At 48.7% G+C, this 21910-nt stretch overlaps 8 protein-coding genes across 8 annotated transcripts; 5 read left to right on the top strand and 3 right to left on the bottom strand.

Moving 5' to 3' along the window:
- Nucleotides 1–2840, top strand: F5B22DRAFT_194618 (HCP-like protein). Its single transcript, XM_047969539.1, has 2 exons — nt 1–2319; nt 2379–2840. The coding sequence occupies exons 1-2, from the start codon at nt 249–251 to the stop codon at nt 2624–2626; spliced, it is 2319 nt and encodes a 772-aa protein (XP_047830557.1). The 5' UTR covers nt 1–248; the 3' UTR covers nt 2627–2840.
- A 343-nt stretch (nt 2841–3183) lies between these two features.
- Nucleotides 3184–7263, bottom strand: F5B22DRAFT_607725 (uncharacterized protein). Its single transcript, XM_047975024.1, has 4 exons — nt 7058–7263; nt 6536–6957; nt 6035–6483; nt 3184–5987 (listed from the first exon to the last, which is right to left on the bottom strand). Exons 2-4 carry the CDS (start codon nt 6878–6880, stop codon nt 3776–3778), a joined length of 3006 nt encoding a protein of 1001 aa, XP_047830558.1. The 5' UTR covers nt 6881–6957; nt 7058–7263; the 3' UTR covers nt 3184–3775.
- A 198-nt stretch (nt 7264–7461) lies between these two features.
- F5B22DRAFT_607726 (optic atrophy 3-like protein) lies at nt 7462–8759 on the top strand. The gene is made up of 2 exons (XM_047975025.1): nt 7462–7839; nt 7893–8759. Exons 1-2 carry the CDS (start codon nt 7774–7776, stop codon nt 8478–8480), a joined length of 654 nt encoding a protein of 217 aa, XP_047830559.1. The 5' UTR covers nt 7462–7773; the 3' UTR covers nt 8481–8759.
- Nucleotides 8760–8765: 6 nt separating this feature from the next.
- On the top strand, nt 8766–10249 carry F5B22DRAFT_656183 (uncharacterized protein). The gene is made up of 3 exons (XM_047979947.1): nt 8766–9240; nt 9317–9539; nt 9604–10249. Exons 1-3 carry the CDS (start codon nt 9057–9059, stop codon nt 9935–9937), a joined length of 741 nt encoding a protein of 246 aa, XP_047830560.1. The 5' UTR covers nt 8766–9056; the 3' UTR covers nt 9938–10249.
- Nucleotides 10250–11270: 1021 nt separating this feature from the next.
- Nucleotides 11271–12566, top strand: F5B22DRAFT_607730 (uncharacterized protein). Its single transcript, XM_047975026.1, has one exon. The coding sequence runs from the start codon at nt 11642–11644 to the stop codon at nt 11966–11968; it is 327 nt and encodes a 108-aa protein (XP_047830561.1). The 5' UTR covers nt 11271–11641; the 3' UTR covers nt 11969–12566.
- Nucleotides 12567–14550: 1984 nt separating this feature from the next.
- F5B22DRAFT_194675 (PRO41 protein) lies at nt 14551–15942 on the top strand. The gene is made up of 3 exons (XM_047969540.1): nt 14551–15114; nt 15205–15521; nt 15578–15942. The coding sequence occupies exons 1-3, from the start codon at nt 15057–15059 to the stop codon at nt 15620–15622; spliced, it is 420 nt and encodes a 139-aa protein (XP_047830562.1). The 5' UTR covers nt 14551–15056; the 3' UTR covers nt 15623–15942.
- Nucleotides 15943–16605: 663 nt separating this feature from the next.
- On the bottom strand, nt 16606–17781 carry F5B22DRAFT_194685 (shwachman-Bodian-diamond syndrome protein). Its single transcript, XM_047969541.1, has 3 exons — nt 17242–17781; nt 16872–16995; nt 16606–16805 (listed from the first exon to the last, which is right to left on the bottom strand). Exons 1-3 carry the CDS (start codon nt 17403–17405, stop codon nt 16731–16733), a joined length of 363 nt encoding a protein of 120 aa, XP_047830563.1. The 5' UTR covers nt 17406–17781; the 3' UTR covers nt 16606–16730.
- Nucleotides 17782–18713: 932 nt separating this feature from the next.
- On the bottom strand, nt 18714–21910 carry F5B22DRAFT_646836 (uncharacterized protein; the record flags this gene model as incomplete). Its single annotated transcript, XM_047978782.1, has 7 exons — nt 18714–19612; nt 19660–19884; nt 19937–20171; nt 20221–20439; nt 20492–20692; nt 20755–21075; nt 21125–21910. The coding sequence occupies 7 exons, from the start codon at nt 21908–21910 to the stop codon at nt 18714–18716; spliced, it is 2886 nt and encodes a 961-aa protein (XP_047830564.1).

Raw genomic sequence — 21910 nt, forward strand, 5'->3', positions numbered from 1 at the left:
TACCTGTCGTACACGTACATGGTCATTCCCGCTAGGTTGTGTTAGTCCAACAGTCTTAACATCCTCCAAGCCGACGTACATGGCTGTGGTGCAATCGTAATAGAAGAAGTGAGCTTCAGCTGCTGCTTCACGTATTACAACCCCCACGCCTGTAGCAAATTCGACGAACCGTTAGTCCGCTTTGCCGTCGTCGTCAGGGTACACCATTGTGGGACTTGGCTAGAATAGCTTGCAACATTGCGTTAGCAATGGCGACCGTAACTACTACACCCCCTCCGATAGCTACGCCGTCTCCACCAAGATCACTGCAGCGGAAACCCCTGCCACCGTCGAAGCCGTCTCCCGGCTCTCCGCAGTTGAGAAGCTCTCACCACCATGAACATCAAAATTCGATAGCTGCAGAACCTACCACGGGATCGCTGTCGGTGAGGAATGGTCTCATGTCTTCAGCAAGGACTGGCTTTCAACCAGGGGGAAACTGGACTCAGCCAGACAGTGCAGCGGTTCAAAATGGCGAGTTCGAGCACATAAGGCACATGTCAAATCAAGATAGAGAGCTGCCCAAATCACCCATTCCTCCCACGCCGCCACCCCATAGTCCTATGCATGTCCAGGCTCGGATGCAGCATGGGGCGCCGCCGAAACAGCAAACCCTGGAAAGCTCAATATCTCCCAAGTTTGCCGTAGATTTACCGCATAGAACCGGCCAAATCAATGCAAACATAGGCGTTGACCATGTTTTTGCTAATACCTCGACGTCCCTGGAGCAAGATGGTGAAAGCATTCGGGATGCGGCTTCCAGCCAGGACCCGTATAGGCAGAGTCGCGAGTCCGATACCACCCTTAGTACTCGCCAACAAACATCAACAGATTCATCCGTTGAGACAAGCGCCAGCTCGCTGTCAGGGGGCCTTAATGAGACGTCTGAGAGCCAGGTTCAATGCGATAGCATGTCTGTAAAGGAATCCATTATAGAGGGTACGATACCAGAGGAACCACCGGTGCCGCAGCTGCAATATCACCACCAGCCTTTCCAGACTCGTGTGTCCAGTGTCCCATTAGAGGCAAGTTCTCGAAATTCATCCACGCCCGATGTCTCCGAGAGTGCATTAGCCATCAACCGTCACCTGACACCTAATTCGTATTATGTGAGGAGGAGCTCTTTACCACGTCCCCAATCGTCTTATTCATTGTACTCTGATCTGGGCCAACGTGGCCGCTCTCCTGCCCTTGGAGCTCCTCATGCTCGCGCCCCTTCTCAAAACCGTAGATCACCCGACAATAGAGCTTCGTCATATGGTGAACTGTTGAATATCCCTTACCCTCAGCCAGCACCAGCACCCATTACATTTGACAACTCATACTTACGCAACAATGTGGGTAATAATGCTTCCCTATTAAGCACGCAGAAGACACTTGAGATGTATCGGCAGAACGTGAAGAAAACAAATGACTTTTCCATCCAATACTCCTTTGCGGTATTCCTGATATCTACAGCACAGGAACAGGGTCTGGACTACGATGAACCTTCGCGAAGAAAGCCAAGTCCAAAACAAGGTTCTCAGATGGGCGGGGTAGAGTCGTCGCCAACAGAATTAATACGGGAAGCTAAAAGTATTTTAACAAGGCTAGCCAACGGTGGCTACCCGTTTGCCCAGTACTACCTTGCAGATGGGTACGCGTCAGGTCTCTTCAATAAAGGCAAGGAAGATTATAATGCAGCGTTCCCCCTCTTCGTCCTCGCCGCAAAGCACGGCCACGCCGAATCAGCTTACCGTGCCGGGTTGTGCTACGAATTTGGATGGGGCTGTAGGAAAGATCCAGCTAAAGCAGTTCAATTCTTGAGATCGGCCGCATCCAAAAATCACCCTGGCGCAATGACGAGGCTAGGAAAGGCGTGTCTGTCTGGGGACTTGGGTGAAAACCGGTATCGAGAAGGCATCAAGTGGCTAAAAAGAGCTACTGAAACCGCCGATGCTATGTATAATTCGGCACCATACCAGCTTGGTATGATGTACGAGACAGGCTACGGTGACGACATCTTTAAAGACGAGAACTATGCTGCTGAGCTGTTCACACAAGCTGCGGAGCTCGGTCACCCAGAGGCTGGCTATCGAATGGGCGATGCCTACGAGCACGGGAAGTTAGGCTGCCCTCTGGATCCAGCGCTCAGTGTTCATTTCTACACTGGCGCAGCAGAGCGGGGACATGCTGCGGCCATGATGGGTCTTTGTGCTTGGTATTTGGTAGGAGCAGAACCTATCCTTGAGAAAGACGAGGAAGAGGCTTACGAGTGGGCCCGCCGGTCTGCTGAGCTGGGTAAGTGATTCGATTCTCATGTAAACAGCCTTGCTTATTACTGACGAATGCTTGCGTAGGCTTTGTAAAGGCCCAGTATACTGTCGGATACTTTACCGAAATGGGCATTGGATGTCGCCGTGATATCCTCGAGGCCAATGTATGGTATGTCAAGGCGGCGGATGCTGGCGATGAACGTGCAAAACAAAGACTCCAGGCCATCCGCCTAGCCGTGAGTGGTGGAACCCCCATGGATGTCGCACCCGCCAAGAGTAGTAAAATGAGGAAAAGTCAGAGCAAAGAGGATAAAGACTGTGTCGTCATGTAGGCAGGGTTCTACAGATACAGAAAGGAGAACTTTTCTGAGGAGGTGACCTTTTTTGAATACTGTCCGGAAGCGAGGGTGATCACCCGAGTCATAATTCTCTTCCTGAGCTGCGACTCGGAGAATGAAGGTTGGGAATTAGAAGGGGCCAATGGGATAAAGCCCTAAAGTGCTTTTATACGATCTCTAGAAGGACTTGGGTCGGGTTAGTCCCTGTTTTATTTCCAGGGTTACTCGAAAAAAGACTTTGCATTTGCATGCTGCATACGCAGCGACGATATTGTGGTCTAGAAGAGCATTGCTCGGCGTTCTTTTTTTTGGTTCCCATGCAACCTCATCATGTTCCGTATCTAAACCATTTTGCTGGATTGTAGATACAGAAATACACTCACCATGGGGAGGGATAGGATGGGGGTTTACGAGCAAGGGGATGACAACACGGCAGTTACTAACGGGGCCTTGTTCTTACTACGGCGCTCTTTACACATCTCTATTGTACATACTGATCCCAATATCCCTCTTTTTCTCATTAGGTACCTACACCTACTACTCCTTAATACTTAAAATCCAAGGTCGCGAGCCACATGGGGAGTTGGGCAATGATTTGTCAACAAATGTCGTCTGTCCATTTTTCTTCCTAAGTGTCGTAACGGAAACTTAATGTCTGATATGTGCATGTTTTCGGTAGATGTAGAGGAGGGACAGCATAATAAGGCTTGCGGCGTGCGCACCGGCCTTCAATGACATTCTCCTTAAACTTGGGAAATACGCATTTTCAGGGAAGGACGACGCACGATCACGAGACAACCATTGCAGTATATTGATATTTTCTTTTGTGAAATTCTTAGCAAAATGATTGGAGGACAGCTCGAGTCAGTCAGGGTCCCTTGATTAATCGTCTTGATGCACCACAGCTCGGTTGCCAAAAGTTGCATTGTCCGAATACTCAGCTTACAGAAACAGGGTATATTCGATAGCTAGACTCATTCCAAAAAAATATTACTCCGCATACACGCTACGCCATGCCATGAAGCCCTTCGGAACAAAAACGCCTCGTGATCTCATGAATCTATGTAAACACCGGCTGTTCCCTGTGTATGGGGATAGTGCGATTTAACAGTGTAGTACTAGCCTACCGCTTCCAGAGTATAATCAGGCGCTCGATGACGACGATTTCGACTCGATCTCATCGCCTAGCACTTCAGGATTCTTTGGATCGACAACAGCAGAGTACCTGCAGTCACCCCATCTTGCGCCAATAGTAACCCAGACGTGTTTGCTCGGGCCGCTGCGCACCGTCTCACGACTACCCGCCCACATTAGGCGATGTTCGCGATCCATTCTGCTATTGCCCAGCCCATTGTTGGTTGTCCATTCCCTGATGATACTAACAATAAATTCTATCTTGCGGCGGAAATCGTTAGCCCCTGGTATTCCCTGGATATCCGGGTTAATTTCCGGGCGTTTGCGAGTGGGATTGCGTGTCGGTCGAATCGGTGGCTTCGTCGTGAAATTCAAAAGCGTCTGCACAGGATACGACAGAATACCGCGCTCATCCAACGCGGTTTCGTCTAGTTCTCCCGTTGTGGCTAGTTTCTCTGCTGAACCTTGGGGGAGGTGCCAGAAATGACACCAAGTCCCAGTCGCATCGAGTACAAGTTTAGTGTGATCGGGGAAGTTAAATTGCAAATGACCATCCCCAAAAACCCAGCATCCAACATCCCCAGTGCGTTGGTAGAAAGTAACTACGTCACTAGGTGGCATCGTTTGCCTAGATGAGGCTAGGGTTTCTATTTGCCCTGTGCCATCGATACCATCCTGATCTCGTCCATATGCCATCATGTAATTAGCGAACTTCTTCCACAAGATTAGATGTTCTCGCTTTCTATAGTCGTAAATATCGTTGCCGGCAGGAATTTTGCCTGGTGTCCCATCGTCGTTGGGTACAATCTTGAACTGCGAAGGATGAACAAAAACTGTACAAAGGCCAGTTTCACCATTGTTCTCGTAAAACTGTATTTCGTTGGTCATAGGTACGATTTGTTGTCGGTCAACGTAACCAGGATCCTGTCGCCGCGAGCAATGCTGTTCCGCTCCGCGGACAAGGATACAGCTTGGTGGCAGCTTGACCACTTTGCCTCCTCTGGCACTACCAGGGATGCTCTTGAGGACACAGCCTACACTTCCATCATTCAAGATGTAGCCTAAGCCGAATTTGTTCGAGTAGTCTACCCATTTCACCACAACATGAGGAGGTGACGGAGCTGCTGCCTTCCCAAGGAGTGCCATGGAACGTGAATTCAGAGCACGTTCGAGTTCTGCTTGGAGACTTCGAAGGCGGTCCAATACTATATCAGGTTTTGTGTTTGGTACTGCCAATACACGCTCCTTGGAACTAAATAAGGAGCTCATTCTTTCGGTAGTCTCCGGTGGAAGGACTGATGGAGGCACTGAACTTTCTTTCTCTTTCGACTGGGTAGTCGTTTTCTTTGTCTCTGACGAAGCTGCTTGGGACGAAGATGTAGACGTAGAAGTAGATCTCGTTCGTGAAATTTCTGAGACTGTTGAATATACAGCCTCTGGCTTCCTAGCAAGGCTGCTCTCCGTCGAGGTTTGGGAAAATTCCCGCCTCGGTCGCTGTCGCATCGTGCCACTAGCATTTGGCGGTGCTATGTCATTCAACGTTTGGACTCGCGGTAATGCTTGGGACCTTGTAGGCTTGTTTTGTGCCCTTTGCTGCGCTGCAAAGCTTTGTGGAGGGGCGCGTAGCAAACCAGTCAGATTTGTTTGCGCCGCTTGTCCATCATCGCTAGCTCTCGAAATAGGTTGTGGAGGTGGCCGAATGGGGACCTGAGTCAAGCCAAGTTCCTTACTAACTTCTTCATATGGCCGGTAAACGATACCCTCAGCCAGAGGAATTATAGGTGTTAATCCAGCCTGCTCTTCTAGCGCAACCTCTTTCCAGGTGCTCTTGTAAGCCGTCTGAGCTTTGCTCCATGGTCCGACTTCGCAAACACTACACAAGTCTTGCAGGTTTTGCGAGATTTCTACCGCCATCTTCGGAGATACATCTGCTGCGTAGAAGCGATCATCGTCCGGGGGAACATCTCTGAGTTTTGTTGTGATTTCTCTTGGTGTAGGAACATAACCGGAGGAAAAGAAGCCGTGTTGAACAATACTGTCTGGATCTGGTCGCCGCTCAGCATCTTCTAGCATAGTTGCGACGATGTCCTTGGCTTCTTCTGATATGAACTTATTGGAACTGCCTGGCTTTGGCCATTCATAATCGCGGTTTCTTGCTCGGCGATAAATCTCATCGGTTGTTGAAGATTGGAAAGGTGGTTTCGACGTTAACATAGCAAACCTGGAATGGGTATTAGCTTGGAGATACGAATACTTGATAAATCTTACATGATAATTCCCAAGCTCCAGATATCGACCATGTGATCGTGGCCCTTTCTGCCCTTCTCAAGAATTTCAGGTGCAATATAGTTGGGTGTGCCACATAAGGTTGTCCGGCGGATAGTCTGCATATCTTTGCCAGTGACCAATAAAGCCGCCAGACCGAAATCACCGATCTTGGCATTCATGTTCCTGTCCAGAAAGATATTCCCCATCTTCAAGTCTCGATGGATAATGCCTTTGGCATGCATGTATTTGATGGCGCCGGCAATCTGGATTGAGTAGAACCGTACCTCAGGCTCGGTTAGACCTTTTCTGCGCTTAACCATGTCCATAAGAGAGCCATTTGGACACAGCTCTAGCACAAGGTAGGTGCAGCTGTCGAACGAAAAGGCCCTTAAGAACTGGACGATATTTTGATGCCTCATCTTCGAGTGGATTTGTAGCTCCGTTTGAAACTTTCATGGCTGTCAGCGTCGTTTTCACGCAATCGGAGACACGAAGAAATACCTTTTGCTCCATTTTAGACGGCATCTTGCTCCTGACAATCTTCAAAGCATACTTCTTTCTATGCCCTGGCAACTGTCCTTCGTAACACACTGCAAACCCCCCTTTGCCTAGCATTTTGCCAACCTGGTAAACGGCGCCATCCCTGCGATCTGTGCTAGGAGGCTCGTAGACTTGAAGCGGAGGCTGAAGAGGCGGCTCCTTCTCTTTTGGGGGAGCTTTGGAAGCCACGGCTGCTTTCGGTTTCGTGGAAATAGGGGCACGGTTAGGAAGTTGGGCGTTGGCGTCCCGGGGCGACAAGGCGTCGGTGTAAGCTCCTTGCTTGGCAGCGAGGAGTCGATCCGCCATCTGAAAATTCCTGTTGCCAACTTGTCGATGATGCAACAAGCTAGAGGCAGGTAATGTGTGTGCTAACTTGATTCAAACTTCTAGGTTGATTAGTAAATGCTGCTGAAATGCCTTGTACCGCACTTCCGACGGCGAAGGCAGCGGAGAGAAAGAAAACAAACACAGCCAACAACTCACGTGTAAGTCTGCAGCAGCATGTAAGAGGGTGATAAGTCACGCTGGCTGATAAAAGCCAATGCAAACGCCTCAGGTACTCCGAAAAACGGGTGGTGAGAGATAATCGTCGACAAGATAATTGCAAATTGATCGTCGAGCCCAAAGAAAAGGATTTCGACAGATGGTAGAGTGGACTACACGCTACAGGTACCCAAGGGAAGCTGGTCAATGGTTGCCGAAGTATCTACCTAGGTACGGTAAGTAGGTACTTGCCTAGCTCATTTACCGTTGGTGAGGCAACGACTACCCACCTGTGGAGCTAACCTTCCCGCTCGCTATCTGCCAGTCAACTAAGTAAGCAGATTCCCTGTGCAGACCCTGTGGAGCGCGTCTGCTTCCGTGCTAACCGGGTTTGGTTAGACCTAGTCTAGGACCAACACTCGGAAGAGCTGTTGTAGCTGGCTTATCGATAGATGCCAGTTCGAGCTTTTCGGACCCGATCCGATCCGCATCAGTTCGGGACCCGGCCATTGTACGAGGGATTGCATCGTCACTTTTTCAAACAACCATCATAACGTAATCCTCCCCAAGCTGGCTTGGGCTTTGACAGTGTGCTTAAACCTGCTAGGTGAACCACGCCGTATTGCTCGAATTTTCCAAAACTTGGTTCTTGTAATTGCTGTGAGATAGATAGATAAGCACTTGCCAATTCTACGTACCGGGGTCTCATCTCAAAAATGGTGGCCTTGCCATTATTCAAGCTTGGATCTCTTTTTGTACGACACATATCAAAATATGGCGCGGTAAGTTGTCCCACGGTGTTGATACAGCTCCAGAGACTGATGTCCTTGTTCAGAATCAAATCAAGAAGCAAGCTCACGACCACCCGGGCTTCCGCTCGTTTGCTGCGAGATACGGTCAGATGATGCACCAGTTGAACATGCGTCTTTCAGTTTCTTTATTACGTAATGCCGAAGCCGAGACGAAAGCGAAGGAGAAAGCCGAGGCGCCGACCGTTAAGACCAAGGAGGAGACAGAAAGAGAGAACGAGATTCGTATCAAGCATGGTGCTACCAACCGCGAAATCCGGGCAAGGCGATCATTCCCTATAACGACTATTTGGAGGAGGAAATTTCGGCCCCTACCAGAGGCCAAGGCGGTGGATTTATTTGCAGATGTCATTGGCGACGCGTTCATTCTCTTGGTAGCCACGGTTCTGATTCTCTACGAATACCACCGGTCTGCGCAGAAGCCCGACGCAAACCTCGAAAAGATCGCAAAGCTGACAGAGCGCTTTGAGGAACTTGAGAGGAGAGAGAAGGAACTGGAGGAGGCAGAGAAACAACATAGGGATAGGACAGCGTTGTTAGAAGATGTGCTGAGGCAGTTGAGTGATCCCAAAACTAAACAGCCACTGCTACCACCTCCTACCTCAATACCATAATATACAACCATGCTAAGTAGATCAATTCATGGTGAGTAGCGTTTATTGATGCCAGAGTTGAATACTCCTTTCATGTCTCGACGAACATGTATATTGAAACTGTATATAGCTTCGGGGTGTCTTGGATGACTCTAGCGAGTATTCTATTAACATAGACCACCTGGCGTAGCTTACGGCTCGTCTCAATGTACTTATTACTTGGTAGTACCAGAGTGACTACCCCCTGTAGATTCTAGAAAATATACTGTACTTGGGTGCATTCTGAACCCACCATCTGAGGCTCAGCTACAAATAATACAATCATTACATCGAGTTCCTGACCGAGGTATACGTAGTCCTTCCAGCCAGTAGCTCGCGTGCAAGAGCACATGGGCAACGTCATGGCGTTCCTGCTCAAGTCTGAGTTTGTGAGGTGAAGCAGTTGCTACCTGCCTGCTAAGTACTCAGATAGTGTGCCAGATATTTCCTGTTGTGCGCCTCCTTGCTATTCATTTCAAATCTCAATCAACTACGGCTGACATCGGATTGCCATATCAGATGTCTATCTAACGTGCTCACGGGACTTTCGCTTCACGGATGTCAGCCCGATTAGACCTCGACAATAGAATGTTCGGCAAAACACCAGCCGGCGCTGCTAACTCTGAGCCGCCATTGGTAACAGAACGGCCGCTTATTTGCTCGTCCCTTCGTAAGCGCCTTGACTGGGTCACTCTTTTCACCTCGCTCTTGCGCAACCATAGCCCATGTGGCAAGTGGAAAGGTACACCTCTATCTATTCCACCTATCAGATGACCGTGCCTCCCTAGACAAGTGGCGCAGTACTGAAAAGTGAGCAGAAACTCAATTAGAAACCTATGATGTCGCAATTCCTCTCACTTCGCAGCGAGTGTTTCGTGCTATCTTCATATCGTCACAGGATGCGGCCTCGCCTGATAGCCTAGCCCGCACTGAACGGTTGTACAACCTCAATGCTGGCCAATTGTCCGGCATTATCTTTCTCCTCAAGCACGATGATGAGCAACAGAGTGCGGTACACGCGCTTATGACCCTCCAGACACAGTGAGAACAGTTTCCCTGCGATTTGATTATGGAACAGAACGTTGTGACCTAACCAAGTAATCAGGCTCATCAGTGGCGGATGGGTGCTGCCCATCTATCCAGTTGATTCCGTAGCCGCCGTGCCAGCAATTTTAGTTACTATTTGCAGCCAACTGTGTTCACCAGCTGTTAATAGAGAGCCCGCGAGCTCAGCAAGCTACCTTCTCCCGTTCTGTTCAGATAATGTACTCTTGACTGGACATACAGTCAACATCCTAACTGATACGACTTCGGACTTCGAGAATCTACTCAACAAACTTTCAACGAATACTGTTCTTGAACCAGACATTGCGCTACTCCTGGGTGATGACGCAGACAAGCTTAGGAGCTTCTGGGCAGGTGACTCTCCAGTGGATTGATATGACATGTATTGCTTCAGAGGCATGACGATATATATAGAAAGAGCAGACGGTGATGCTCTGTGAACCCAACGCTAAGGTTCACGCTGCCCTTTCACTCGACTGGCTGTCATCTCGACAAAAGGACGTGCACTGATATTGCTTCTCATTCCCGATGAATAGAAGAACCGTTAGATATTGGAAGATTTTACACTGCCTTGTAGGGCCTATAGAAAATCTACTCAGTCAGAGGTGACAGGTATCATGAGCTACCAGCTGTACCTATTTCAATGCGCCCATCACATGTATTACCTATCAGCTGTACACATACGCATGGGTAAGTACCTACGAAGTAGGGGCGGTGATCGGGTGAGCATACAGGGCGGCTCACCCCTCCCCACACAGCGCGGCTTACCCCTATGGTCAGTGCGCCATATAAAAAACCAAAAAGGTTAGATCAATGTAAGTACATTAGTTTTAAAAGTACTTATTTAACTGCAGCCATATTGCATTACAATTATCTTTTTCCCTTTTTATATCTACATATTAACTCCATCCTAACTGCATCCTAGGTACCTATAAGTATAGTATAACGTATTAACGATAAAACCCTTCAGCATTGCCCCTTTAAATGTCGAAGTAAACCAGGGCAACCAGCACTATACGGTAGACCTTTAATACAATATACCTAAATAACGTATATAAACTATTTAACCGCTTTTGAACTGCATTCTAACTACATCCTAATAGTTCTTTTACACTAGGTTTATTTGTACTTTTCTAGCGGTAGTACTTGCCAAGATTTCCGCACTGACCATAGGGGTAAGCCGCGCTGTGTGGGGAGGGGTGAGCCGCCCTACATCCTGGTGATCGGGTTGCTGAACCAATTCAGACCCGAGGGAGGGGTTCAAGTCGATTGGCCAATGGTATAATGCAAGTGGCCAGCCACAGGTACGCAAAAAGCCCCGAATCCAATGAAAGCCGTCGAACAGCCGCTGCCAAGGGCAGAGAATCGTTAACCGCGCAAATGTGTGACTGCCCCGCATAGAGTGACATGCAGTAGCACATACATAATATGTACCTACATGTACATTAGCGTCAGCAGTAAATTTACCTGGCTTCCACAAGGTTGTTACACGCAGGCTACCTAGGTACAGTCTGCAGGCACTCATTCACATCTCTGCTTGCTGAGATAATCTCTGAGAAGGATTTAAAGGCTGCTAAACTTGATCGTGAAGTTCGTTATCAATGTGATATCTTTGAAGTGTATCGAACCACATGATCTGACAATGGTTTCTACACAGTACGCGCTGACCGCTGCTATTATAGGGAGATTCCAGTCGTAGTGCTGGGACCGGACATCTACCTAATACTATCAGTGCCAATTCGAGTTGCATAGGAGCGGCGCGTAAGGTAATAATGTTGATGTGAGAATTGACTTTAACTCGCCAGCCCTCAGCTGGGGCGGTCGTCAGCGCGCCAAAGCCTACGACCTATCATAGTAGAATTTCGTGGTCTGCGTAAGCAGTGTAGAGATAGGTATCTCACCAGGGCTAAGACGGCGCAGAAATCTTGTGGTGTTTGCTCGCAACTTCATGGGGGCCAGGTTGCTAGAACACGGCCTCCAACTACCGTTTATATCGACCTATCTCTCCGAAAAGATCTGACGTCTCCGAATGCTACTTTGCGTGCTTTCCACATGATCCGGTCAGATGGCAGCGGTCGATGACGAGGCTTATGTTGTTGGCCCCTATAGTATGGCAGAGCCTCTTGCATATTTATATTTGGCTGCCGCTGCCAAACCTCGGGCTTGGGACGGGCAGAGATGGCGCGCTGTATTTCACGACGTTGGATCGCGGATTGATACCTAAGCTTCCTCATTGCTCTTTTCACGCAGAATTAGTATGTGTTAGTTATGAGGAACCTGCCGTCTTATCCCCTATTGCCACGCATACCTACGCACGCAGACATATTGCTAGGTGGAGAGAGGAGCTCGTGAAATTGAGGACTAAAAGATACTCAGGACTATTTACTGTAGATACGCCAAATTAGTCGATGAAGATAAAATATTTGTATCTCAGTCTTCAAACTTATAAGGCCCGCACTTGACAACTGCAATCTTAGTATAGTATGTGTTTTTTTCAACCCGGTTGTTGCTAGGTGGCGCAGAAGGTCAACATCTCGCGCAGACCGTAAATAGATCTCGCAATCATATACCATGGCACTTGAACCTACCGTAATAGACGACTGATTTGCCATCACTGCATGTTGTGTGTGTACTCCACTCACTAGCCCTCGACGGATGCCTACCTATCTCTCAGGACAACGCTGCGCCAAAATGGCGGGTTGAGTGAGGAGGCCGGTTCCTGAGCTAATTCAAGAGCGATATCACCGCTATTTAAATACATACGTACATGCCTACATAGGTCTGTGAAAGGTGTGCTGTATGTTTCGGCCGTGTTCCCTGCCACTGGAGGTGTTGATAATTCCTGGGCGCTTCCGTGTAACAAATGCCCACTACGTGATACAATCTATTGTGCCACTTCACTGCCTACCCAGGCACTAGTTATCCAGCTGGCCAGAAAACATGGCCATGTTCTACACCGTGGAGGCCGCTGTGAGCCAACTAGCGTTATGATTCTACAAATATACTACCTATGGTAGTTCTGTAGCTTTAAAAAGCAATCCGAAAAGAATCAGTTCACATGCACAAATGCAAGCAATTGGAGTCGGCTAGGTATCTGAATAGGTAGCATCTATTGAGCCACGTCACTATCCCGACTACCCAAAGCACGTTGTAGTGATACCCTCCAACGTGGGTCACTGTGCCTTCAAATCATCAATATGTGATATCACACATTTGTTAGCGCTAGTAGCGAATGTTCACATGTCTCCAGCAAAAGTCTCGTGGTTGTGGTTGTGGGTATTATTCATTTTCTTGCCATCGCGGAGGATTCAGGTGTTTGGCGGACGTGCAGAACGGCTGATCTACCTAGATATGGTCAGGCGCGCTTGTTAGTGCCTTATCTACCCGCCGACCGCTTCCAAGGTTAAATCCATTATCCTCTCCAATCCCTGCCAGACCCCCTGTTCATACCCCGGTTCGCCTCTTCTCCTGTCAGCGTCCACTTCGAAACCTCGCAGTGTTTGAGACTTTGCTTAGGCACCACACTTAAAACTATTATGAAGCAAGGTTAGCTTTATAGTATACTAAAATGCCATCATAATCACCAGCGCTTTTCCTGTGTAGTGTTTAGTCAGGAGAGGTCGAATGTTGTAGAGAATAAGGTAGGGAATGATAATGGAGGCTTTGCCTCGAACTCGATTGATTGCTCCTCAACGTCTCCTAGCCACTCGCTTCTCAACAACCTGCACTGCTGTACCGGTAGTAGGTCCTTAGGGTAGACTACCCACGCTCAACGCTTGATTCGGACCATGCTACTTGTTCTCGTGTATCTGCCAGTGTACCGGTATTGTATTGTGCTTTGTGCTGCAGGTACCTACCTAGGTAGCTACTTAGATAACTTCTTGTACCCCTGCCCAGAAACCCCTGTCCTATGTCCCCTGCCTGGACTTGGTAGTGTGCCTAGGTACTGTAGGTATCTGTATCTCGTGTAGGTATCTGCTGTACCTTGGTCCGTAGGTACACTAACAAATAACCCCTGCTTTTTGGTCACCCATACCTCCAGTAAGTACATGTTGGTACCTAATCTACGGGGGGAGTAGGCCCTTGATTGGCCACGGGTACATCTGTAACCGCCCGTCCAAGCCCCCCGGCCCCCGGTCGTCTTCTCAACCTTGCTATCCTCAACGGCTCTTTGAGCCCACAATCGTGTGAACATCCAATGCCCATCGTTCAAAGCGCTGCTACCGCTGGCTACTTTGCAAGCGAGCAGGAGTCTAACATGAGCAACATGTTGCCGTGGACTGCTACGGGTTGCTATAGGCTCTTTGCGCCAATGACCCGACCAGATTTGGTTACCCATCTCATCATGACGACTAAACCAATCCGCCTTGATACCCCAGCTTTCTTACCCTGTTGGGCATCCTAGACAACCGGTGCTCGTGGGTACGACATACTGAGAAATCGCTAATGGCTAATGGCGGTCTCGGCCGTCGCTCTTGATACTCTCTACGTTTCTCGTACTGGCCCGTCTTCTTAAAAGTCTTGCATGCTCCCCCATGTTGACCATCTCCTCTTTTGTACATGAAGACACCCCTTCGTCTCATATTCCGACCTCCTGCAAGTCTCATCGTGTCTGATCTTCCACCCTCTTGGCCTAGGACACAACCCATCAATTTCGGCATCCAGCTATCCTTGCGGTTATCAATACTTGTTTAGCTGTTCAAGAGGGCCACTCTACTGCAATTTGCTTCAAAGCGCGCCATCTCGTCTCAGCCGCTTCCCCCGTACCGTGTTTCTTGATCTAGATACTTGGGCCCTGGATCGGGTTCAGGCTTAGCGCCCACCTGACTTCACCAGAGAGTCGATTGACAATCCTCCTTTGCCGGATGTATCCAATGCCGAGCGGATGCCAGCTGTCATAATAGATCGGATATCAAGAACTTGGATCTCAGACGAAGAAATCCCGTTGTTAGCAACCCCTAGCATCAGATACTCTACCCCGGTAGACACCTGTCGGATCTGATACAAGCTCTCCCTGAACGGGAGCACGGCTCCTCCTTAGAAGTTAGGCTACAAACCCAAGAACTCTCTAATATAGCTTCAGTGGTCCCGTCGACCACTTCGTTTTACTGGTTCCTCTCTTCTCTTTAGTCGCCAGCGCTGTGCACTCGTCTTCAACCATATCGATAACATCGATTTGTTGTCATTCTTTTCGATACCCTGCAGGTCCGGCTACCTCGCATTTGTCTGTGTTGTTTGTTCCTTTGTCTCATATATAATTCCTTGGACGCCGACTTGTTGACCACCTTCGGCCGTTGGGGTATACGACGTGGACGAGAAGCGAAAGGTGGAGCTAGAAAATATTGGGACGGCTTGGGAAATCAAGACGGAAGAGAAAAATAAAACGAGCATCAGGATTTAGAGAACTCCAAGCCTTCAGAGGTCGGAAACCCGGAGTGTGTTTATACTGAATTCAACGAACCGAATCAATCGTCACCGACAATCAACGACAAGATGGGCAAACTTATCAAGAACCATTGGGCAAGGCTCATTGTCCTGACCGCAGCAGTTTGTACGTATTACCAGACTATTTCGCCTTGAACTAGTTGTGACAGGCGAAGAAACGAGATTGGGTTGGGAAAATAGACTAACATCTATCTAGATCAAGTCGCTGCTGCACTGGAATCTTTTTTTTGGCCGAAAATATTTTGGGATTTCCTGACGAAGACTTTAGACCCGGCAATTAAGCCTGTGCCAGTCTTACAAATCATTAATCTCCTCCTGGGCATCGGCATGTTTGCCATGGAGTGGCCACTCAGCTTCATCGCTGGATCGAAATTCCACCGCAGCTTGGAGGCTCGACTACTGCTCCTCCCCTTGGCTGCCTTGGCCGCCGTCCTCATCTACCAGGGCACAAACCCGGCTATCTACTACCTCACTGGAAGCGCCGTGTATTTTTGGGCTTATAGTGAAGGCGAGGTATGTATTACCGCATCAGATTATTTGGGTTGAAAGGAGGCTAACCTAGTGACCAGATGGTTTGCGCTGAACCTTGGACACTACCCAAGAGGAGTCGTTAGAGACAGTGAACCATATGTACCAAGGAAACTTTGTCTAGTTTAAGTCGACAATTTCTAGTTATTTCACTTCGTCTCGTCTCCGGCCAGATAGTCGTATGCAAGAACGAAACAGCTACGTCCTTACAAGTCTCACATTATACACGGGTCACCAGCCCATGAAAGGCTTCTTCCGTCAATCGCAAGAGCCGGGCTTTGAGGTTTTACGCATTTTGAGCTCATATATACACATGTGTATATTCATATCTTCTATATATAGCTCGATGTCAATTTTTGTCTACACCGCCATTTTAATATAAAAAAAAACAATTGAGACGAATTGAAGGAATGGGCCAAGGCACTATTTCGCATATAAACTGGCATTATCAAGGGCATCGTGCAGGGTTGAAACTGGGTTAAGATGTATTGAGGCTGTAAAGTTAATGATTGATTGCATAGGCATGAATGAACGAGATATGGCGATACAGGATTGCCTCACATCTAAGACTATCTAAGACTAATGATGTGATTTCTTAAAACGATATGGCTGCTGAACTACCAACCACTTGCTTAAACTGCGACGAGCGTACCGGAACGACTTAAGGCTAGGTAGTTTTCTTGCAGGATTCCAAGGACGAAGTGGATCTTGTGGCCAGTAGGATCCATGGATCAACAAGGTTGGTCTATTCGGAACTTGAGTGCCGGCAAGGAATCAAATACGGCAAAGCAACGCCACGAAAGCTGGCTAGTACTTGGAACAAACCGAATAATACTAGAAGTGGGGATTCTCACGTTGGTGGCACAGTCATATCATCTCAACTCTATGTTGTGCAGGATGAAAACCGTCAGGCTGGGTATGCAGGAACATTCATTATTCCGCTAGCTAGTGACCTTTGCAGACTACCTATCGTATGATATGAGAAGACAACACGAATTGCCTTTTTAGTATGTGAAATGCACATTGCATGCCAATGCCTCATTTTAAGCTTCTGCTCTGATTAAAAGTCCGTAGCCCCCCAAAATTGCACAGCCTCTGGAACTGTCGCCAGCGCTGCGTGCTCCTACAGGAGTCCATGACACCGATGGCTTTCTAGGCAAGATTAGCCAGCCTTGAGCTGCACGCTGTCCCTTCTTATCTTGTGCCTGGCTGGCCGTTCACAATGTTGGTCGTTTGAGCATCGTTCTTGTGTCCGCTACGTCCGGGGAACTGGCAAGTCGTAGGTTAGCACTCAAGCACTGGAACAGGAACAGATAGCGGCCAGGATACCCATACCTGTGACTCCTGAACGTTGCCCTTCTGGAGGATCTGCTTAATAACCTCGTCCTCGTCCTCAGTATCAAACTCGGCCGCCAGCGTTAATTTCGCCGCGTCGGAAAGCTGGCCTTGAGTTCCTTGCCTATTGTGTTGTGTTGGTTAGCGGCATGCTCAAAGCAAACAACCAAATCGCTCGCTTGGCAGAGAGGGGGAGGGGCATTGGCTGGAGGAGCCGCTAGCTGGTCCACGCTGTAGTCGCTCATGACAACCCCGTCGGGCGATTGTCAATGACGTAACAACAGGAAGGTATGTGTAGACGCCAACGAATCTTCTCGTCGGAAGCCGGCAAGGTCTAGATGAACGATGGCAAGAACGGGCATTTACTTACTTGCCGTTCACGAAGACCTTGAATGTGGAAACGAAGTGGGCCATGGGGACAGATTTGTCGTCCAGCCACTTCTTGTATGTCTCGTTATCGTCGACAAAGACAATGAAGTCCTCGTCCTTGCCCTTGTAGTGGACCTTGATCTGGGTGGCCTCGCCTTTAGTCATGTTGTCCGAGTTGCAGATAGGCGAGCGGTGAAGATGGGAGGGTTCTGCTCTGGCAATAGGTAGCAGGAGGGAAGTCAATCGAGTGAATAATGGTATGAAGGTGAAGTAGATGTGAGGAGTTCTTGGCTGATGGGAGAAGTTGTAATGATGCTCAGATCGTCAGTTTGGTGATGAAGTTGATGGGAAGAATGACTGGGAAGGAGGTTTGACGTTAGGCAGGAGAGCTTCAAATAAGAGAATGGAGAGCTGCTGTTTTGCTGGTCCTGCGCACATTCCATCATACTGCTGCCAGCCGCTACGTCATACGTCATTGTAGCTCTGTCTGTAGGGCAAACAGAGCATTACCTGTCGGGATCCCCCACCTCTACATAGGTAAGCTCGGTAAGTACCTAGGTACTAACCAGTAACTGACCAGTGTCACAGCTGCCCCCGCCTATTAGGCGATGTACTGCCCCAGACAATTCCAACTCAATGCCTCCCTACTATATGTACCTACAGCAGTTAGGTACATTGGTTGGTGGCTGTTCTTGTAGCTTACCTCAAGTACCTACTTAAGGCAGGTACCCCGCTTCGGCTGGCTGATTTCCTGCCACCTTAATCGAACAAGGTATCTACCCTTGGGCGGATAATTACTTAAGTACTTGGAATATCTTTGGTCTTCCTTCCCGCTCCTTTTACGTCATTCAAAGACATTGGCCAAATCACTTTAATTGTTCTTTGTCAGTACCGCCCATAGCAGGCAGGTACTAGGCACCCTGAACAGGAACGCCTGGGATCAGCCCAGAGAGCACGTGCACAGTGACGGCATAACATAGGAGCTCTTCAAGCCAGCCTTGGGAGCTTCCAAGCTTGCTACTAGAGTCAGCGCACTGTTGGTGGGTTATCATTATATGAATTTATGAAAATGGGCGTCGCCATGTATGGTCGGTAAATGACGTGTATTAAGAATTTGTTCTCATAGAGTACACCAAGCGGGTGCCTCCTTCATCACTCGAAAAGAGTAGAGTAGAATAGACTAAGTGCTACGCGCCTTTCAGTCTGCCCAGCATCGACTTGTGCATACAACCCCAAACCCTCTCCTGTGCCGAGAGCCGTATAATCGATGCAGATTAAAGCCCTAGTGATGATATCGTGGGTTTCAATGATAAAAGAGCTGGTAAAGGAGCGAGTGCGAAGGTAGGTGGTATCATTTTCATAGCCAAGCCAGCCAAAAACTCCCGAATAAGCACCCAGTAAACCATGAGACGTTGTCCCACAGAAACCTCTCCTTTCTCTTTCCCGTGTAATGTATACAAATCGCCTCTACCCCTAATGGAAGAAGCTGCGGTTTCCTAGGGCTTGGAGACTTCTGTTGATGATGCCGACTCGGGCCCACCTGCTGCTAGATCTTGCAGTGCTCATATAACCTGCTGCAGGGCCGCCCTTTTGTGATCCGCCGTACGACTTGCCTGCTTCCACCGAGCAGGAACACATCGAAGATCTAGCCGACGACGGCGTCGTTTCTGCACGGTGGCCCTGTGCCGACGGTGTTCGAAGAGACGAGGTGCCTGATTCATTCTCATCGCTCCATGTCGCCCCCACTTTAGCCGCGTCTAATCGGCGCACAGTGCCTTCTGAGTTGGTGCCGTCAGCTATCTGGGAACTAGCACTAGTACTGCCACTACTTGACCTTTCTATCTCATCGCGGATAATTGGTAAGCGTTGTAACGGGCTGCCTTCTATCACCTCGGTTCTAGAAGACGTCAAGGTATCGCAATTCACACTGACAAGGGAGTCAAGGAACTTATTCACATGAGGCATCTGCTCGCTATCTTCCGTAGGCAGTAAGTTGACAGTGCTTCCAGAGCGCTTGGCAAATGGATTGGTGATACTGGCGGCGCTGAGTTTTCGCATCATTATTGATGCTGAACTTCGTACACGATGTTCATTCTTCAATCGCGAGGTAATGCCCGGATACGGCAAAATGTTGCGGCTCCAAACATCCGCTAATGATGCTTCAAGGTGGGCCCTTTCAGCCCGAGACGGAGCAAGAACCGGTATTCGGGAATTCGTCGTGAGCAGGGACTGTGAGCGATTGATTGATGATGGTAGGTTTATGGGCGTGACATCTTTGACGGTACTTGTGTTCTTAAGTATAACTTGACACAGCGGAGACTTGGGTCCGATGGTCGTGGCCCGATGGATAGAGAGGCGACGAGCTACTGACCCTGCTGTGTGTAAGTAGACATATGGTATCTGGAATGCCAACACTGACCAGGTTTTCTAAACACTGTCCCAAGGCTTTTGATATGGAGAGAATTTGAACTGTAGAATGCCGAGGATGGCTGTTCATGGGATGCGGGTCGCTTTACATCCGAGAGACGTATGCGCCATTCCATCTCTTCCTTCGGCGAACAAGCTGTCATGATCATCTCATATAGTTGGTGATCACACTCGAATACAAGTTTCCAAGAAAAAGGTGCCGTATGGCATTGCAAGCCTTATCTCATCAGCACATGCATATAGACAAAGCCTTTTGCTGCAATACTCACCCCTGCCATTGTCTGCTTCTTCAACTCTGATTCTATCTAAACCGATACAAGCCTGAATGGTGTAGACTTGATCTCCTTTACCCACGGTGGCAAGACACAGGTAGTCTCTGTAGAGAAGTGAAGCCATATACTGGCCTGTCACGCCCTCCCTGGTTTGCCAGCAGACGTGTAAAGCTCCACAAAGGCGTATCTGTCCGAGCGAACGAATCTTACTCTTGGATGCGGCAGACAATCTCTATTCAAATTAGCAGGTGTAAATTTTGCTACGACCTGGTATATCTTACTTGGTTGGGAAATACGAGACGATCTTGGAGCAGCCAGGTTTGTTCCAGCGAGGCTTTGACTCCGGGGTCATCCGTGGCCCGGTTGATTTCGGCCGTAGTTTCGCGAAGCCTGATGAGCACGCTCTCAATTTCCATATGAGAGATGGGGCAGTCGCAAACTGGCGTGTATTTCAGAAGCTCAGAAAAGAGAAGAGGGTATCTGCAGATTCGTTGTATTGGCTACTGGATGTAAGCAAACCGATTGCTGTGAAGATGTGAGAACAGGTCTTACTTTGACTAGTAGGTCACCGATGGTCAGAGACTTTCTAGAGTGACCTAGATGACCATTCGGGGCGTTGAGTGAAGCGGCTAACGCCTCGATGCCTTTCTGGTAATTTTCCCAGTGTGGGAGGATACGATGAGTAGACGCAACGTCTCGAATCATCAGCTCGTACCTTGCTCCATATTCTTCATAAATGAGGAAACGGTTTATCTAGGATTCGTCAGCATGCCCGGTCGGTTACACGACCGCTCTTCAAGCATCTTGAATGGTACCTTCTTCCCAAATATTTGGGCAACCTCAGCTGCAACATTCGGTTCAGCGATCACGCTAGGGACGCTATGTAACCATGACCGCCCGCCTCTTTCTTCGGGGACAGAGTCGAGGCTATGCCAACGGTAGTGTTCTTGGCTTGGCTTTGGACTTGGTTCTACCGCAATGTATTCGGGTTGCGTATACTCCGAATCAGGGACAATACGATGAAGCTCACCAAGAATTTCTTCGTGGAGTTCAATTATGTCTGTTAAGTTCTGATTGATCGAGGATCGAAGACCGTGCTGGAGCGTCGGTAAAGAAGCCAAGATGGTAACATAGACCTTGAGGAGGTCAGCAGTCAATGATAATGAAGTAAGAGATTGAACGTACGTTCATGAGGAATCTAATGTCACCAATGTAACTTTCCTCTGTTGTAATGAGCTCTTCAAGTATCCGTCGCCTCTGGAGTAGACGTTCTGTGACAGCTGGGTCTACTTGCGAACTTCTTTCAAAATAAGTGCTGTCTTCAGACATTCTTTGGGCTGAAACGGAGCCCCGGCTGCTCAGGTCCGTCCTCGTATGGACGGAAGATCGCGCCGCGCGTCTTTGTTGACGAGTTATCACACTTGCACTAGCTAGACTCACAGTGGCGCTTTTCACAGCGGCAACAAATCCAAAAGAAGAGGAACCTGATGAAGATTTCCTGTGACCATCGATTCGCGTGGGGCCTTCAGTAGATATGTATTCTAGGAAAGGCACCGTAGTATTGCTGCTAGCACTGGAACGGTGTGCTCGCCTGTGTAAGTTTTTCATCCACTTGTGAAATGGTCGGGACGTTGATGCCAAGGGTGTCTCTGGCTCTCCGATGTTAAAATCGTCTTGACATAGAGAGAACCTAGGCAGATCGAGAGAGTGCCTTGATATCTCATCATCATTTCCCAGACTGAGACGAAAAGCAGCTATGTCATCTAAAGCCTTCCACACGTCCTCGCTATCATCCTTCTCGTCCGGTAGTGGATCCAGGTAGTCGAGTCCAAAGTCGGTATCGGTCCTATTCAGCTTGACCGTTGCTGATGTCGTCAGGGCCTTTACCCAACTTTTGCCTCTTGCTACACGCAATGAATGACTTCGCGAGTATGGGCTAGGCGAATCGGTGGTCAAGATTCCGAGAGGCAT

Source organism: Xylaria bambusicola (assembly GCF_022495145.1).
Source record: "Xylaria bambusicola strain CBS 139988 unplaced genomic scaffold F5B22scaffold_22, whole genome shotgun sequence".
Lineage (NCBI taxonomy): Eukaryota > Fungi > Ascomycota > Sordariomycetes > Xylariales > Xylariaceae > Xylaria > Xylaria bambusicola.

Excerpts from the sequence above, each read along its gene's own strand:
- F5B22DRAFT_194618 (XM_047969539.1), top strand. The coding sequence starts at position 249 with ATGGCGACCGTAACTACTACACCCCCTCCGATAGCTACGCCGTCTCCA. Across the intron at positions 2,320-2,378 it reads CCGCCGGTCTGCTGAGCTGG|GCTTTGTAAAGGCCCAGTAT; the intron begins GTAAGTGATTCG and ends ATGCTTGCGTAG.
- F5B22DRAFT_607725 (XM_047975024.1), bottom strand. The coding sequence starts at position 6,880 with ATGGCGGATCGACTCCTCGCTGCCAAGCAAGGAGCTTACACCGACGCC. Across the intron at positions 6,484-6,535 it reads CGTCTAAAATGGAGCAAAAG|TTTCAAACGGAGCTACAAAT; the intron begins GTATTTCTTCGT and ends CAGCCATGAAAG. Across the intron at positions 5,988-6,034 it reads TGGAGCTTGGGAATTATCAT|GTTTGCTATGTTAACGTCGA; the intron begins GTAAGATTTATC and ends TACCCATTCCAG.
- F5B22DRAFT_607726 (XM_047975025.1), top strand. The coding sequence starts at position 7,774 with ATGGTGGCCTTGCCATTATTCAAGCTTGGATCTCTTTTTGTACGACAC. Across the intron at positions 7,840-7,892 it reads ACATATCAAAATATGGCGCG|AATCAAATCAAGAAGCAAGC; the intron begins GTAAGTTGTCCC and ends GTCCTTGTTCAG.
- F5B22DRAFT_656183 (XM_047979947.1), top strand. The coding sequence starts at position 9,057 with ATGTCAGCCCGATTAGACCTCGACAATAGAATGTTCGGCAAAACACCA. Across the intron at positions 9,241-9,316 it reads CCCATGTGGCAAGTGGAAAG|AAACTCAATTAGAAACCTAT; the intron begins GTACACCTCTAT and ends AAAAGTGAGCAG. Across the intron at positions 9,540-9,603 it reads CTTATGACCCTCCAGACACA|GCTCATCAGTGGCGGATGGG; the intron begins GTGAGAACAGTT and ends CCAAGTAATCAG.
- F5B22DRAFT_607730 (XM_047975026.1), top strand. The coding sequence starts at position 11,642 with ATGACGAGGCTTATGTTGTTGGCCCCTATAGTATGGCAGAGCCTCTTG.
- F5B22DRAFT_194675 (XM_047969540.1), top strand. The coding sequence starts at position 15,057 with ATGGGCAAACTTATCAAGAACCATTGGGCAAGGCTCATTGTCCTGACC. Across the intron at positions 15,115-15,204 it reads TGTCCTGACCGCAGCAGTTT|ATCAAGTCGCTGCTGCACTG; the intron begins GTACGTATTACC and ends ACATCTATCTAG. Across the intron at positions 15,522-15,577 it reads GGGCTTATAGTGAAGGCGAG|ATGGTTTGCGCTGAACCTTG; the intron begins GTATGTATTACC and ends CCTAGTGACCAG.
- F5B22DRAFT_194685 (XM_047969541.1), bottom strand. The coding sequence starts at position 17,405 with ATGACTAAAGGCGAGGCCACCCAGATCAAGGTCCACTACAAGGGCAAG. Across the intron at positions 16,996-17,241 it reads AAGGTCTTCGTGAACGGCAA|GCAAGGAACTCAAGGCCAGC; the intron begins GTAAGTAAATGC and ends ACAACACAATAG. Across the intron at positions 16,806-16,871 it reads GCAACGTTCAGGAGTCACAG|TTCCCCGGACGTAGCGGACA; the intron begins GTATGGGTATCC and ends ACGACTTGCCAG.